This window comes from Durio zibethinus, chromosome 11, assembly GCF_047325235.1.
Source record: "Durio zibethinus cultivar Kanyao isolate XHJ-2024 chromosome 11, ASM4732523v1, whole genome shotgun sequence".
Classification (NCBI taxonomy): Eukaryota; Viridiplantae; Streptophyta; class Magnoliopsida; order Malvales; family Malvaceae; genus Durio; species Durio zibethinus.
The window spans coordinates 7,649,718-7,667,483 of record NC_143172.1 but is presented as its reverse complement, the minus strand read 5'-3'; the positions used below and the strand labels follow the sequence as shown (position 1 = coordinate 7,667,483).

Below are 17,766 nucleotides of genomic sequence, written 5' to 3'. Positions count from 1 at the left end.
GTATACCCCTTAGCATTCATCGTAAAATCATCATTAGGGAATCAAATAACAATCCTATAGTGGAATAGTGATTGTGAAATTACGGTAACCTCAGCACCCGCCACCACTATCAGGGAAAATGTGGTTAGAAAATTCAATCACACTCGAAATGGTGTGTAGCGACCACTGAAAAATGGCTTAACGGGTGACAATAACTATCCGTTATTGTAGCTATCTTCATTTTTCATGTCACCAATTCAAGTTTTACAAAAAAATCAAATTTTCAACATAATCTACCCAGAATTAGAATAAACCAACTAACAAGATTGCAAAAGTAAAAGTAAAAGCAAAAAGATAACTCAGTCTCAATTTCAAAATCAGTCTAAAAAAGTCAAAAAATATTATCAAATCATTTATCAACTATTCAATCGACAGCAACCCTAGCTCAATTAGCAAATTATCCAAATTTAAATTAACCTCAAGTCCTCAATCAACAATTAAGATAAAAAAATAAGAGAAAGTTAATTTTTTTTTTCAAAATTTATGTAAAATAATGTTTATCTTTGTGAGAATTTGAGAGAGAGACGAGATCAAGGTACTTTGTAGACAGTGACAGTGACGAGGGTTGATAGGTGTGTAGGAGAATGAGAGTTAAGACTTGAAAGGCTAAATGGAGAAAGAAGAAGGAGATGCGAGAAAGAGTGAAAAATACAAAAAATTTGAAGAAAGGAAGAAGAATTCAGTAGGGTTGACTTGAGGGAGGCCAGTGGCCATGAAGAAGCCTTAAGGAGGAGGGAATTTGGGAATTTAACCAAAATTTGAGGGAAATTTGGGGATAGGCTATTATAGTGGGACAGGTGACTAGAATGGGTTTTTTTGTGGGTGGGGTGCGTTTTTTATTTAATTTTGTAATTAATTTTATTAAAATATAAGTTTAAAATTTTTTTAATTTTTGTAATATTTTAGATAAAATCTAGTTAGAGAGATTTATGATTTATAATTGAAAAAATTAAAAGATTAATAATCTAATATGATATGTATAGAGATTTTAGATGAAAATTTTTGATAATTTAAGTTAGATAAAAAATAATTAAAATTAAATATTATATTTTGATTTTGTTATTTATTAATTTATGATTTTGTATTTGAAATATAATAATTTTTTTATTGTTTTGATATTTATATTGATGTCAATTCTTTTACTATTAGATTAATTTTTATTAAGTTATTATTATTTTTGTGTAATTATTAAAGATTCTATTCATTAAATAATATATTGAAAGTAATTTGTGATAAAAAAAATTATATATCAATTAGTGTATAAAAAAGATTAAGTTACTTAATAAATTGAATATTTTACGATTTATTACTCTTAAGATTAAAAGCTAAAAATTAAAAATTTAACATAGATTCAATTTTTAATGATGGAATAAGTAACATTAATATTTCTAGATATAAGTTTATTTTATTTTTATACAAAATAGCAAGCATGCCACCATGTGAAGAGTTCTTGAGTAACGAAGAAAAAGGCCGTCCAATGATAATATAGGTTAGCCTTTTGGAACACTTATGTCAAATACAAGAGGAAATGTTTCATGCAAACTTTGTCATAAAGTTGTAAAATGAGGAATAACACATTTCAAAGAACACATATTTCATAAACTTGGCAATGTTACACGATGCTCTAACGTTACTAGTATGTTATGTTTTTATAATTCCTTTGAAAATATTATTGTTAATTTTTTAATAAAAATTATAAAATTACATAAACATGTGTAACTAATTTTTTCCCTTTATCATAACTATATTATTAATAGGTATAGTAAGAGAAAGTTTGATGAAAGTTCTATAAGAAAGCAAATCAAAGAAAGTTGACAACAAAAAGAAAAATGATGAATTCTTATCACAATCAGAAGGGGAAGACTATGATTATGAAGGATTTATTGATGAAGACACCATTACTAGACAAGCCATGTGAAATAGTATCCAATTACATGAGTGACACAAAAGATAAGAATTCAGACACAAAATTAGTAGTTGGAGTAACATATATGAAAATAGATGAAGCTCTCATAGCTTAGTTACTAAATATTTTGAAAAAAGAACAAGGAAATCAACTTCTAATGAGTCTAAATTTTCATTAAGAAGAGCTATACCTAAATTGGTTAGAAGTAAGAGTTCAAATAAAATATAAGTTATTCATTTTTAAAGACATTAAGAATGATGATAGGTGAATCAATATCAAAATTTTTTATATATGATCGACTTTCTTTTTAGTTAGCAAACTTTTCATGATTATATAATTTGATTTCTATGGCAGTAGAAGTTGGTCAACATGTAAAACTTTCAACACCTTATAAAGTCTCAAATGTGTATTTAGTGTCTGAGTATCAACAAATTCATAAATAAGTTAATAGATTAAAAGCTCATTGTAATAAATTGGCAGCCACTTTGATGTGTGATAGTTGGATCAGTAGTTTGAATCAAATGCATATCATTAATTTCCTTGTTTACTATAGTAAATGGACCATTTTTTGGAAAATATATAGATTTTCCAAGTGTTCATAGTAAAGATACAAATTTTTACTATAAATTATTAGGTGAAATTGTAAAAGAAATTAAAAAAAAATACTTTGTTCAAATAGTCACAATAATGAGGCAGCAACTAAGGCTACAAGAAAAAGACTAATGGAGAAGAGCAACATTTGTATTGGATAGCATGTTCATCTCATTGTTTAGACTTATGCCTTGAGGACATTGGTAAGAAAAAAAAATATGGCAAAGGTTTTGGATGATGTAACTTGTTTTATATATAATCACATTTGGACTATTAATTTGATGAAGAAATATACACAAGGGAAGCAAATACTTCATCATGTTTTTACCCAATTTGTCACTCATTTTGTACAGTTAAAAAAAATAACGAGGCAAAAGCAAAGTTTAAAAGAGATATTCAATTCAAAGGTTAATACTTAGTAATTAGTACAACTATTTAAATCTAGCATCTTTTTAAAATATATTACTCTAAAAATTTATTGATGAATATATAAGAATTTAAAGAATCAAAATGGGGATAACAAAAATCAGAGCCTACTTATGAAGCCAAAAAAATTATTTTGAAAAAAGATTTTTGAAAAAAAGCAAACGATATAATAAAAATTTATAAGCTTTTAATAAAAGTGTTGCACTTTATGGATGGTGATGAAAAACCAACAATAGTCTTTATTTACGAGATTGTGGATAGAGCTCAATAAGCAATTCAACAAAACTGTCACTATTCTACTGAATATAAAAAAATTATTGATAATAGATGGAGTTTCATGCATTCTAACTTGCATTTAGCTAGTAAGTAAACTAAAAATGTATATTGTATTTAAAAAATATGTTTAATTTTTACGCTTAAATTGCTTATATATTTATTTTTTATTACTTTAATATAATATTATTATGAATTATATTTAAGTTACTATCTCAATCCATAATTTCAATTTAAAGTGAAGCATTCTGCAAATGTATCTAAACAAACATTAGAAGGTATAAAAGCAGTAATTGAAATATTAGAACCTTCTATAGATACTCAAATTAGAATGATTAATCAGGTTAGCATTTAATACTATTTTATAACTTTGACATTTATTTTATGTATTAAAAATAGAATTATTTTTTATTTATTCATTTATTATTATATTTTTAATCGATGTAGTTGCTCTTATTTCGATATAAGCATGAAACAATTGGTACTCCATAGGCATAAAGAGCTTTGAAGCAAATGAATCGAGGTAAATAATAAAATAAATAATTATAATTTATTTATATTATTTAATTATATAACACATTTAAATTTAATTTAAATAATTTTATACAGTTGAGTGGTGGATGATATATGGCACTTGTGTTCTTGAATTATAAAAACTAGCAATCAAAGTACTTAGTCAAACAATATTTGCATCAAATTGTGAACGTAACTGAGCTCATTTAGTTAAATTCACACCAAAATAAGAAACAGATTGAAGTTTAAAAGATTTCAAAAACTAGTATATACCTATTACAAAATGAGGCTAAGGATGAGACATAAAAAAAAAAAAGAGTATTGATAAGATAAATATTATTGTAATCCTATTAACCTTGGTCATATTTTTGAAAATGATGATCCACTAATAGAATGGCTGCAAGAGAAAGAAAAATCTCTATTAGATGGTCAAAACTCTTATTGGTTGCCTATAAATAATTTTGATAATGAAATAAATGTTGAACAATCACACCAATCTCAAGAAATGAATGTGTTTCATTCAAGTTCAAGTCCAACACTAAATCAAAGTGATAATGATGAAGGTTTAAATCCGGATGATGATGATAGTGATGGTAATAATGCGAATTTTGATGGTGATATAGATGCAAATTGACCTTACAACCCATTTGGAGAAAAACTTAACTTGTTGCTACTAGTGAACTTTTTAGCAAAATACAGAGTAAATTCATCTGTTGAATTTAGTGGAGGTCAAAGTGTAAATACAACTCGATCAAAAGAAAAAGCCAATAAGCATCACTATGATATTTCTAAAGGTTTTTCATCTTCAGATAAGAGATCAAATTCTAGTAATTTTGAGTATAGTAAATCATATGCTAGTATTCAAAGACGTTAGTATCCACCAAAATAACATAATTTTTAACATTTTCATAGTTATCTACCTCTATATGGTTATTATCCATCTCAAATATATCTTTCACCTCCAATGTATCTTTTACCACAAATGTATCCTCCATCATAAATGTATCATCCTCAAATATATTATCCATTTTAAATGTATCAAGAACAAAAGCCATAGGGATAAGGATGGAGTCAACTTGACTTTTAAAGTAAAGATAGAGAATTTGATCCTCGTCATTCGATCATGTGGTAAATTTTGAAATATATATCAATAATTATAGTTAATGGAATTTAAATTTATTATATTTTTAAGTTTATAATTTTCTTAAATATAGATGCTTGGTATTTAACATATTATGTTTTGTTAATAATTGATTTATCTAGAGTTGATACTGAATATGAACTTAGCTCAAACAAAAAATTTGTTACTAAACCAAAAATGAATGTTTTATTATAATCTATATAAATTGTGAATAATTTTTTTAAAAAATAAAAAATATAGAGTGTCATAAATTAGTTTAAAAATCATTAAATAAAAGTTTATATGATTACAATTATTACATTTTATAACAAATTATGCAAAATTAAAAAAAAATTTACAATCGCCATGACCGTAATGGTCTCCATTATATTTATATGATGCAACTGAAAACATGACTGCAACATCTATTTAAATCTCCGATCATCACATGGTTTTGAACTTCAATAACGTTAGGCAAAAAACATATAAGATCTGTTATTAACTATGTCAAAGCCATGGATTACATACATATGAATCTCTTATACCTTCTTCATTTGTTCTATCATTAATAAACATGACATATTATCATAGCATTCCCTTAATCCATGATTTAACTAGCCCATGGTATAAGGTAATATAATTTTCTAACATTAGAATAATCAACATCTTTAATCAATCCAAACAATATATTATATGACAACACATCAGGATCAATTTCCCACACATTTATATCCCCCCCCCCATATATGCTAAATCAGGATTATGAACAAATGCAAACTGTGCTTTATCAAAACCATTTTCTTAGACTATAAAATGACCCATAAATACAATAGGTAAAATAAAAAATTAGTGCCAATGAAAGCAACATGTTACAAAGTAAAACATTAATTACGTTTCAATAATGCAAACAAAAGTTATAGAGATAGATCCATCAAAAGCTAATCAATTTATACACCATGTAGAAATGTTGATTACCTAGCCTTAATCACATTAATAATGTAATCTCAAATCACAAAATAATATATCAATGGAATATCAAATCACGGAACCCTAAAAAAGGACAAGATAGAAGAAAAGGTATGAAAATTCTACTTAAAAGAACAAAAGAAAATTAATTTACGTACCCAATAAAGAAACAACAAATAAAAGTACAAAAAACCCAAACTTAGTAAGCATTGTACAACATATATAACCCAACAAAAAAAATGACAAAAAATAAAGAATAGAAGAATAAAAATACTTGTAGATTCTTCATGATTTGATCTCTCTATTTGGAATTAGAAATTTTTATAAAGTAGTTTTTTTTTTTTTTGGAATTGGAGATTTCAATTAAGGGTTTATTTTGTTGGAAATTGGGTAATTTATTAGGGGTTTCTTTTAGGGGGCATTTGCTTCGCGAAATCTTGGATTCCAAAGGAAAGTGTGATCCCCATAAAAATGCAATACTCAAGGTTTTCTTTCATTTTAAAAGCTTCATGTGTTTAGTTCACTCGTTTAGTTGGGGAATCTACATATATTAATTCTTAAATAATTACCATAATTTTTTTGACATATATGATGATAACTTTTTATTAGCTTTTATTGATAATAAATACCCAAACTACAAATGATGCTTTTAACAGCAAAAGAAGACAAATATTTTATTTGATTGTTGTTTTTATTTTTAAAATATCATCAATAAAAAAATAGTGGGGATTGTTTAAGGCATTTCTGGTTGGGAATCACCTTAAATAATCTCTTTTATTTTTTTTTAAAATTGATTATTAAAGATATTTTTTTATCCAAAAGCCTCTTAAATAAAATGCCATTTAAAAAATATGAAAAGATTATTTAAGGCCTTTTTTTTTTTTCCAAAAATACCTTAAATAATCTTCAATATTTTTTTAAAAGGATTATTTAAAGCATTTTGACTAAAAATGTTTTAAATAATTACTTTCATTACTTATAAGATTTAAGAAATAAAATATAAAAAACTAAAATAGATTTGTCAGTTAGAGCATATGACTATTAATTATAAGGTCGTACGTTTGATCTTTCTTTTTAATGATTTAATGTTATTGACGGACATTATTTAAGGTATTTTTTACCCTTAAAAAAATTAAAGGGTATTATTTAATGTATTTTTTACTAAAAACGTCTTAAATAATCCATTTAATTACTTATAAAATTTAAGAGATAAAATATAAAAAATTTTGAGTAGTTTAATTGGTTAAAGCATATGGTTATTAATTTTAAGGTTATAGGTTTGACATCTCGTTCTAGCGCTTATTTTTGGAGATTACTTATAAGATTTTTTTTAAGAATTATTTAAGGCATTTCTAGCCAGAAAATGGCTTCAATAATGTTGATCAATTTTTTAAAAGATTATTTAAGGCATTTACTAGTTAAAAATACTTTAAATAATCCGTAAAAAAATTTGAACAACATTATTTAAGGCCTTTTTTGGCTAGAAAATATCTTATACAATGATGATCGATTTTTTTAAAAGATTATTTAAGGTGTTTTTTACCAAAAAAATACTTTAAATAATCTCAAAAAAATTGAACAAGATAATTTAAAATGTTTTTCATGCCAAACGTCATTAATTGTAATATAAAAAAAAATTTAGCAGTAGAAACATACAATTGATTTGCAATTACTTCCAGACATACTTTTCAAAATGGTAATGATTATTTCATAATTTTTTATTTAGGTCAAATTTAAAAATAATGTAACTTTTCTCCCAAAATCTTAGAATATTACAAGGAGATGTGAGTTTTTGATTCTAGGACTTTCGATACTATTAAAAATCTGTCACTTTTTCTTGGAATCGAGTTACTTTAAATCAAATATTGAAATCAAATATCCACTAGTAAAATTCTAGAAAAAAAATACATTGATTTTCTAGAACCAAATGTCCTCTTAGGATTTTTTTTTTTTTTATTTCTCCAATGTTGCCTTTTTTTTTTTTTAAATTTAGTTTTAATGTTTCAAGAAGTCTTATTTTTAAGATGTTACATGAAGAAATAATAATAGAATTAAATAAGAAAACATAACTGTGAATAAAAATTAAAGGTAAAAAAAATTTCACTAGCAGTAAAATTCTTATTCAAGCATACTAATAAAGATGCCATGTGACATCTATATTGAATTTTCAAGTGGTATTTAATATTTTTAATTAACATATGGTAAATATGTGGTATAATTTTACAATATGTTTAGATTGAGGGGAGAGGAATGAAAGGAAAGGAAAATAAAGGAAAGTAATAAAAATAGAAAAATTATTTTTTTGTTTGGATAAACTTTTAATTTAAAAGAAAAAAAAAAGGTGGAAGCTCAATAACTTTTAATTTCCTTTGTAATTCTCATTTTTTTAATATCTCAATTTGGAGGAAAAAGCTAAGGAAATGAAAGTTGAAAAATTTTTATTTTTATAAAAAGACTATTATATCTATTTTTTTATTAATACTAAAAACCTAGTAAAAAAAACCTAACCACACCACAATCATCTTATAATTTTTTTCAACGTCATCTCTTTTTTCAAGTAAATTTCACATGTCTATTATAATATAAAAATTTTTATAAATTTTTGATGATTTGATGTTGATGAATGATTCAATATGAATAGATATATTTTTTTAAGTTTATGAGATGTCAGACTAACTCACAATCATCCATCAATGCATATTTATAAAATATCTTTTTATTTCACTTAATTAAAAAAAATTGATATAATAATAATTATAAGATCAAATAAGATAATAAACATATTAAGATTTATGAGTGCTTTTAAATTATAGACAATAAAATGTTATAATAGAAAAAAATTATTATAATGAATTTTTTTTTTACTTTTTATTCAAATAATAGTTACTAAAATCCTTTTTTTTCTTCATTTGTTTTATTAATTTTAATTATTCAAATAAAAAATACGTATATTTTTTTTTCTTTAAAAAAAATTTTTTTTAATTAATATTTATCAAAACATAATGATATAGACTAAATACCATATAAGCATATTGAGCTAACAGTGTGAAGTGATGAATTAAAAATTTTAAAGTTTTTAAAGTTCAAGAAATGATTTATTTATTTATTTTATTTAGGTGTCAATTTATTCATTTTATTAAAGTTTGGGTACCAAAACCGTAGTTAACTCTTTTCTTTTTTTCTTTTTTTTTTTTGCGTTTTCCTTTTGTTCACCGGAGATTGCTGCAGATTAGCTCGAATCATTGGAGTTGAGTGGAGGCTGTTTAGTTTACTGACTCGATCTAAAACAACATCGTTTTGAAATGTCTTCTTCTTCTTTTTATTATTATTATTATTAGTATTAGTATTATTTTAGGTTGCTGCAATGGCTTCTTTGGTACATACTACGTATACTAACAACTAATGGTAATTTGACACGTCTTAACTCAACCTTTTCCACTTACCGATCTTTATAACGCACCAACACAACTCTTACCGAGTACTCTTCCCCTTAATTCCTAGTAAATTGTCAATAAAAAAAAAGAACCCTGTAATTCTGGAGAGCCAAAAAATCCCTGTTCTTTGGACGAGATTATCCGTTTTTAGTTTGTAAGTTTCCATTGTTACTTGTACTTTCGGTTTATTCTTTCTTACTCTATGTCTGTTTGGTTCTCGAGAAACTAGAGCGAAAGAAAATTAGAACTAAAAAAGAAATATCTGTTTCTAACTTTTTGAGTTCCGGAAAAAAACAACGAGGCAAAATTTCAAACTTTCTTTGTTTTTTCGAAATATTAAAAGGAGGATAATTTTTGTTTCTTGTTCTGTAATATGGCTGTTTCTGTTACCCAACAAATGGAGAAGATTTTAGGCTTCTTTTTGTCTTTTATTATTATTATTTATTTTCCCTAGAAAAGAAATATAAATAACTTAAGACTGATTCTTTCAGCTCAAAGTACTTTTTCAGGACAAATTTCATGAATGTATCCAGGGTTTCTGCTCTACTAACAGCTAGTTGTTGAAAAAAATTTTGAATGTTGTTGTCTTTGGGGTTAGATAGTTGAGATTGATGATGGGGACGAATTTGGAGGAAGTGGAGGAAAAACTTCCAAAAAATGTGCTTTTTTATGATGGAGAGGTGGGAAACTTTAGATTTGGTGAATCGGAAGAGAGGATCAAGAAAGCTGAAGCAAGGTGTCTGGAGTTGGAATTGGAGGCTCAAACGAGGATGAGCGAGTATGAAGCACTTGAGACTAAATTTAGGGCATTAGAAGTAGCAAAGCTTGCACTTGAGGATGAAATTAAGGTTTTGAAGAGTCGTAATAATGAAGTCGGTAATCTGAGTAGTCACAGTGATAATGAAGAGGTGGTTGTTTACCAAGGAAAAGCAGTGAGTGAGGTAGTTGTTGATTTGACTGAGGAGAATGATGAGGAAGATAAGGTTTTTCAGCTGATGACCGAGAATATGGTTTTGGAATGTGAGAAGAGTAAGGCTGAAAATGAGGCTGAAGTTTGGAAGCTAAAGTTCAAGGAATTGGAATCACTGACGTTACAGCTGCAAAAGAGCTTGGTTTTGAAAACTGCAGAACAGCCATTTGAGGGGAAGACATCTGATAGAAATTATTGTACCTTAGCTAGTGAGAACAAAACACTCGAAGCTGTTAAATCAAGAGATGGATCTCAAGTTGGAACCACTTTAAACCACATGCCAGCCATTGACAAAGCAGTGAGTTTCATGGATTCTGGATCTACACTGATTTCCCCTCGTAAATGTACTGGAAATCTACAACCTGGTAATGATGATTCTTTGCTTCCTATTCTACATTTTATATTGTCTCGTCCAAATCATGCCACATTAGGAGGCCCAAGCACATTCCAATCATCAATAAATAGAATGGATTCTCCTGTCTGTGCCTGTTAAATTTGTACACATCATTCTTTATAATATCTTAGCTTTAAGAATTTACTTTAAAAGCTACATTTTTATATGTATCTTAGTGATTTTTTGTTTCTGATATTTAGGAAGGACTAATTCTTATATCCTTGTTTCTACCACATTTTTTTTCATTCAAACACAAGCACACCTGTTATTAAAAAAATTTTGCACAATAAGGAAAGGTAATTTGTTTCTGTTTGAGTGGTTAGAGGTAGTACATCACAGTTCACTGTCTTTATCTCCATATTGGTGTTTGATTTTGTTGTAGGGACACCTGTTGGTGACACACCTTATGAGCATTTCACTTCTTATAAGGGAGATTACAGAGTGCACAGTAGTAAACGAGTTAAAAGACATTTGGCATTTCAAGAGGAAAGAAGCCCCAGTAAACAGATGGCTCCATCCACTCCCGCTGGTGCTAAACCTGCATCAGTTAGCATAATTGATATTCATGATAGTGATGATGAACCTGATTCGGCACACAACCAAATACCTTCTACAAGTAAGCAGGAAAATGGCCATGGTAGCATTTCAACTAATTATGAATTGGAAGGAACTGCGGGTAGTGAAAATGAAACCAGGACAATTGGTGATCAGAAAGTGGTTCCCAAAAGAAAACGAGCCACCAATATTGTTACTAGTGACACAGAGTGTGATGATAATGATGATAATGTTCCGATTGGTACACTCTGGAGGATCCGTTGTGAGGAAGTGGTTCCTGATCAAACAAGCGTCAAACCTAAAGATTGCCTGGTGGCTGCTACTACCCCTGGGATTGGCAATGTCAGAGGTAATTTACCTCCTCGAAAGAGGAGACTAGTATCACTCAGACAATCTGAAGGAAAAGTAAAAAATTGCTCTTCAAGGAAGAACAGTGAAAGTAAATGCAACAAAGGAATCCCTACAACTGAGGATGTTGAAGATGACAATTCAGAAGAGATTGAGTCAACCAGTGAGAGTGATAGTTTGAATGATTTTATTGTTGATGACTCTGACATTGCTGATGGTGAAAATGGTTGTAGTGAGTCACAAGATGGTTCTAATTGCAATATTGCTGATAGTGGGCAAGAAGATGTTTCAAGTGGCAGCAAAGCATGTTGTGGCTCAACAGATGTTTCAGATGATGAAGTGGACTTTGATGTGATTCTCTCTCAACTTAAAAGGAACAAAGATCATAAATCGGATTGGAAGTTTGAGGGAGAGCTGCTTGCAGCCTTTGGCAAGGATCTGGAACTGTGCATGAAGGCTGTATGTGCTCTCTACAGGCAGCAAACATCAGGGGAGAAACTTTGCAAGGCAACCTTATGTCAAAATCAGCGAGGTTTTAGTAAATTTGATGCCTACAGGTGTGAATTTGAATGTTTAAGGTCATTAATAACTTTTTATCTGTTGATAGGGGCTTGAAAGTGTTCACTTCTTAGTTGAGGTATAAATGGGACCACTTTTGCATGTTTGAATCAGCGTGTTGTTGCATAATGCTTTTCATTTATTATTTTAACTATTTAAGAGATGCATACTTTTTTGCCTTTAGTTGTTTGACTATTTCTTGTACGGTTTTCTCTTTCATTCAGTTTAAATAAATAAAAATCCCTGCTTCTAACATTCACATTCATCAATCACCATGGCTGAGGCAGTAGCTTTATGGTTGCCACACTTCCATCTCTACAATTTAGGTGCCAATCTTGTATAGAGTTCCAAATTCGGTGTACTTTCCAGTAGCTGACTTGTATCTGCTGGAATTTTTATTGTCTTACAGGGGCTGTACTTTGGCTGAGTTTCTAACTGATGGTGACCCACAAGGCGATCTAAAGAAATCTGTGAAGGAGTTGCAAGCGTATGATCCAAATGCGGTTGAGCTGTGCAGAAATTTGGCAACCCACTATTCGAAGCAACTGTTTGAGATCTACAACAGCAAAGAGGATCCTTATTTTCTTCCTTCTTAGGGTGCCCTGCAACAATTTAATTTAAAGCAGCCTGAACTCGAAGGAAAGCCAGGGAGTGTTGTTTTTGGTAATTTATCCGTTCTCTGCTATGTATGTACTAATCTGGTATCTTCTACTTTCGCATGAATGTATTAGAAAACACTAAACCTTTTGAATGTCTGTATGGAACATAGGACAAAATGTATATAAATCTTTATTTTGTATCTAATAGTAGCTTGCTATAAGTATTGCTTTCTGTTGGGTTTTTTGGTAATGACAATGGGCTGTATGTTGATCAAACTGGTTACAAGTTTTTGCAGTTAGATGACAGCAGGTATCTTTACTCTCCAGAAAAGAACGGGAAAGGGAGAACTGAAAAAATGGATTAGTGCCTACGAGACAACCTTTAACAAAGATTATATAATGGACATATAGTTAGATTGCTGATCATTTCGGGTAACGAGGCCAACCGTTAACAACTGTGAATTGTTGGGAAAAGATTATTAATGATTAGAATAACATTATTTTTTGGAAGAGACGCCGTCGTTTTTTTTGAAAGACATCCAAAATTAGAAGAAGAAGTGTGCTTTACAGTTACACCAGTAATATTCCAAGTTTAGAATATTTCAGTCAAAGCTTGTGTCTTGACAGACCAATACAGTTAAAACTTAAAATCAACGTCAAAACATACGTTATTTCTTAAACAATATATCATAAATTACAATTAAAAAATGAAAATCGGAAGTTTCTATTCTGGCTACAAAACTCCAGCAAAAAACAGCCGACCTGTTATCTCTTGAAATACAGCTTGGAATTATTATTACAAGCAACAAAACCAAGCCCAACATTAAACAAAGCAAATCAAGAAAAACTAAATGGAGACTAACATGGGTCTGGCAGTCTGTGGGTCCCCTAAAAGTTGCACTCTTTTCTCTCGAGTTGAAAGTCTTTGAAAGGCTATAAAATGGGTTTTGGTTGCTCTCTTCAAATTCACCAAAAATACCTTTGCCTCTTCTCTCGCTCTGCCTAGTCTTCTCTACATCATCTCCCCATCTTCTCTTTAATTTTTCTCTTTCTTTCTCTCCTTCTCTCTACATTCAGGACAGGCCAAAACCATTTTCAAATTTATTGAATAATTGCCCAAAATTATCAAAGAACAGAGAGTGATTAACTGAAAAACACAAAAGCAAAAACATGGCAGTTTCAAGGATTTCTTTGGGTATATTTGCGGTCATTGCTATAATTTGCACCATTATTTTGCCCATGGCTCAGGCACAATCCACCTCTCCCGCTCCTGCGCCCACAATCACAAGCGATGGTATCCCTTTTTTTTTTTCCCATTTATTATTGCATACAAAATCATTAAAAACATCAACTGCTTTTCAAATTATATATCTCTAAAATAGCTGTTCATTGAAGGATTAAAGCAAAACATTTTTCTCCGAAAAACTCTATTGATATACATAGACCTAACTTGTAGCATATCTATTTGTTTGCAGGCACCGCAATTGACCAAGGAATAGCATATGTTCTAATGTTGGTGGCTTTGGCGCTCACATACCTTATTCACTAATTTGGCAGCAGAACGTACGTTGCATTAATTTATGAAGTAGTAAATGTTTCCTGGTTTGAATTTTGATGATGGGGAAGGGAACTAAAACAACACAAAAGCAGCATCGAAAATATTACTTCAATGCCAATGGTGTGCACTACATGCAGATTGCAGTGTAGTTAGGAAGATCGGGTTGTTTCGAGGGAAGCTAATTTGGAGGAATGTTTCATTTTGAAATTTTCTCCTCTATGTTTTAAATGTTTCTGTAGTAATGATAATGTTCTTCGTTTAGGCTGTGGTTGAAACTTGCTCTCTTTTTTTGGTATATTTTTAGTTTAATTTAAGAGTTCGTTTCTCCTACTCTTAACATCGATTTTGATTTCATATTTAACAATATTTTGTGTAGTAGTTTCAACAAATCTGCAAATTTAATTTCTTTTCTCTCCAGTGAAGTCTGTGCGTGTGTAAATACTCATCAAATTCAATAATTATTTAATATTGAAAATTGAATTGTTAATTAAGAATTGAACATGTACATCATCCACATGTTAAAAAAAGAACGAACCATCCGCATCAAAATTTTTCTTTTTTACAAAACGTTTTGTCTTTTATATATTTATATATTTGATATTAGAAAATTTCACCAAAGGGAAATATATGTATAAATGGGAATTTAAGAAATCAATTAAAGGTGTTGTTAATTGATCAAAATGTCAATCAATACTGTTTTACAATAGAGATGCATCGAGAAAATTAGCCTTTCCATCAAATGGTTTGGCTTTTATACATTTACTAGAAAATAAAACCCAAGCTTTGTTGTGAGAATGTTAAAAAAATTAAAAATATGTATCTAATTTCTTTGAATTCAATGATAAAAATATAATTATCAAATAAAAGAATTTATGTAATACACTATTAAGATATTAAACATAGAGAGCTTAATTCAAAGTTTAAAGTATAGTTTAAGGTGACATTAATAATTTTGATAAATAACTAAAAAATATATATATAAATTTCAACAAAAAACTTTATTTAATATATTGTCGAGCAAAATAGGTTTAATTATTTGTATTCGAATTCTTCACAAGGTAAACATAATCTAGATGGTGAAAAAAAATGTGATAGAACCATTACAAATAATTTAACTCCATCCCTTATATTATATTATATACACGCGCGCACACACACACACATATATATATATTTACATACATGCAATGATTATTGGCATTTCTAAATAAAGTTACCAAAAACTTATGAAATAGAACCCAAAAATATTATTTATATATTTTCAATAACAATGACATAATTCATATATTTATATATATATATATATATTAGTATAAAGTTTCTTAATTTATGTCATAAGTCAAAGTGCTTAAAAAAATGCAACTTTACTCATTTATCTTATATTGGCGAGTTGATGAGTGGTTGCTTGCCCATTCTTCTCATATTCTTTTCACCCAACCCTTGCCACTTGTTTTGTAATATTGAAATCACAATAAATATGAAACCAAGTTTGAATTAATCCTATAATATCATGTACATAAGGCGTCATAGTCACAAAAAATGAAGAGATAATGAGATAAGTGTAGTTAAATAAAAGTTAATATTACTATACGGAATTCCACTAACAAAAACTACAAGCAAAAAATATATATACATAGCAAAAGCTTGTAACCGCAAAGACGATTAAACCTATGATAACTATTCCATTTAAAACTATTTTAATGACACATTTCTTGGATTAAACTATTCCTCAAACTCACACAATCGACCCACAAATCATATCTAAAAGCCAAGTTATTAACTATTAATTATAAAATTCATGAGCATCTCTTATAAAGGAGAGGAAACATTCATAGAAATGATAAAAAAAATCAAGAGTGTTAAAAATTTAAGATTGCTACTCAATTTCAGCTTTTTCAAAACATAAAAAGATTAAATTCAGCTATGATTGCAAACTTCATACATATAATCAAATGATACATATAATACATATCCTTAACCAATACAAAGACATCTAAAGCAGCTTTGAACAACAATCACTAATAGAGAGTTTTAGATATAAATTATCAAAATATTTAATTTATTTCCTAATCCGAAACTTGATATTTGTTCATATCATTAATATGATTGTATCTATAAGAGTCATACCTTTGGATATTTTCGTTGAATATATCCAATAAATGCCTTCAAAGACATACTTGAACATTAAATGATTGCAAAAATCCCATTTGTTGAAAACTTAAAACCAATATGCCAATGATCAAATTCTCTATCGCAAGAATCTTTGATTCTAACTAATGCTTCACGAATCCTTTTCGTGTGTCTTTTCCTCTTGAATTTAGACTATCCTTTATCCAATTAGAATCAAATAACTACTAAATTTTGTAACTTAAATGAAAAAATAATCTTAAAATGACTAGTTCAAGTGTTACCAGTCAAGATAACTTTTATAGAAATTGATAAAAGAAAAAATTACCTAACCAAGCATAACAACCGTATTAGCGCTCTGCAAGTCGGGATCTAGGTTTCTTCCATCAAGGTACTCATTGTAACACCAAACAAACTCTCTAGCCAAATGTACCCTTTTCAGATCTTATTTAAAAAATTTACATAAAAAATTGTTTAAGCAACAATCATTACGACTCCATTATCATCGGACTTCATAGAAACTGAAAACAAAATGTAAAATTATTAAGCTTATTCCTCCAAGCAACAAAAAATTTAGGAAAAAATCTCAAAATGAGGAACTTGGAATAACATCACTTATTGCCCTACAATAACATCAAAAGAGATAGGAACAAAGAGAACTGTGACAAAAAGTTTGACCTTATTAAAGAAGTAAAAGAAACACATATTACATTATAAGATTTGGCAGATATTCACAAAACTAAGGCTTAAGATGAACTTAGAATGAGAAAACCATAAACAAATAATTTTTAGTAGTTTTGTCTTGTTTACCTTTATCGTTTTCAGTTAGACATTTGATATTGTTATTAATTATTGAAATTTAAGTAAGAAGACAACTAAATTCTAATGCTAATCATGTACCTTATAAGAGCACTAACTAAAAAACTAGGAAAAATTATTAGAAATTTTATATTGTAAGTTACCTAATTTCATTCCCAACTACATTTGCTGTTGGCCTTGACTAGTTCATGTTATATATGGATACATGCAAATAGAAGCAAATAGTCAGTGAGATTAGTATCCAGACTCAAAACCTTAGAATTTTGATCACCAAGGCCATAACTACAACAATAAGGATTGAAGATTTATTTCCATTTTTTAATAAAATTCAAAATTTTATTTTAGTAATGGTTGGGTAAAGGATTTTTATAATACTCACTTGTAGTCACAGATCCTATGCAATCCACCATCTTTACAAAAAAAGCAGTAAATCTTTTGCTATTTCTTCCTTCTTTCTCATATTCTTTCTTCTCCCCATTTTCCTTCCAAATTCAAAGCTATTATCTTTGGTTAGCAATCCACCAAAAAAATCATATCCTTGAGCCCCCATTTTTTCTTCAAAACCCTCTT

General features: G+C 28.6%; 1 protein-coding gene across 3 annotated transcripts; it reads left to right on the top strand.

Moving 5' to 3' along the window:
- Positions 1-9,298: 9,298 nt before the first annotated feature.
- On the top strand, positions 9,299-12,897 carry LOC111289373 (uncharacterized). Of its 3 annotated transcripts, none has more exons than XM_022880361.2 (4): positions 9,299-9,422; positions 9,778-10,603; positions 11,015-12,092; positions 12,503-12,897. In XM_022880361.2, the coding sequence occupies exons 2-4, from the start codon at positions 9,880-9,882 to the stop codon at positions 12,687-12,689; spliced, it is 1,989 nt and encodes a 662-aa protein (XP_022736096.2). In that variant the 5' UTR covers positions 9,299-9,422; positions 9,778-9,879; the 3' UTR covers positions 12,690-12,897. The 3 variants fall into 3 exon arrangements, with proteins under 3 accessions (XP_022736096.2, XP_022736095.2, XP_022736097.2); XM_022880360.2 differs by having other exon boundaries at positions 9,313-9,422; positions 9,767-10,603; XM_022880362.2 differs by having other exon boundaries at positions 9,357-9,422; positions 9,760-10,603.
- Positions 12,898-17,766: the final 4,869 nt, after the last annotated feature.

Excerpts from the sequence above, each read along its gene's own strand:
- LOC111289373 (XM_022880361.2), top strand. The coding sequence starts at position 9,880 with ATGATGGGGACGAATTTGGAGGAAGTGGAGGAAAAACTTCCAAAAAAT. Across the intron at positions 10,604-11,014 it reads TACTGGAAATCTACAACCTG|GGACACCTGTTGGTGACACA; the intron begins GTAATGATGATT and ends ATTTTGTTGTAG. Across the intron at positions 12,093-12,502 it reads AGTAAATTTGATGCCTACAG|GGGCTGTACTTTGGCTGAGT; the intron begins GTGTGAATTTGA and ends ATTGTCTTACAG.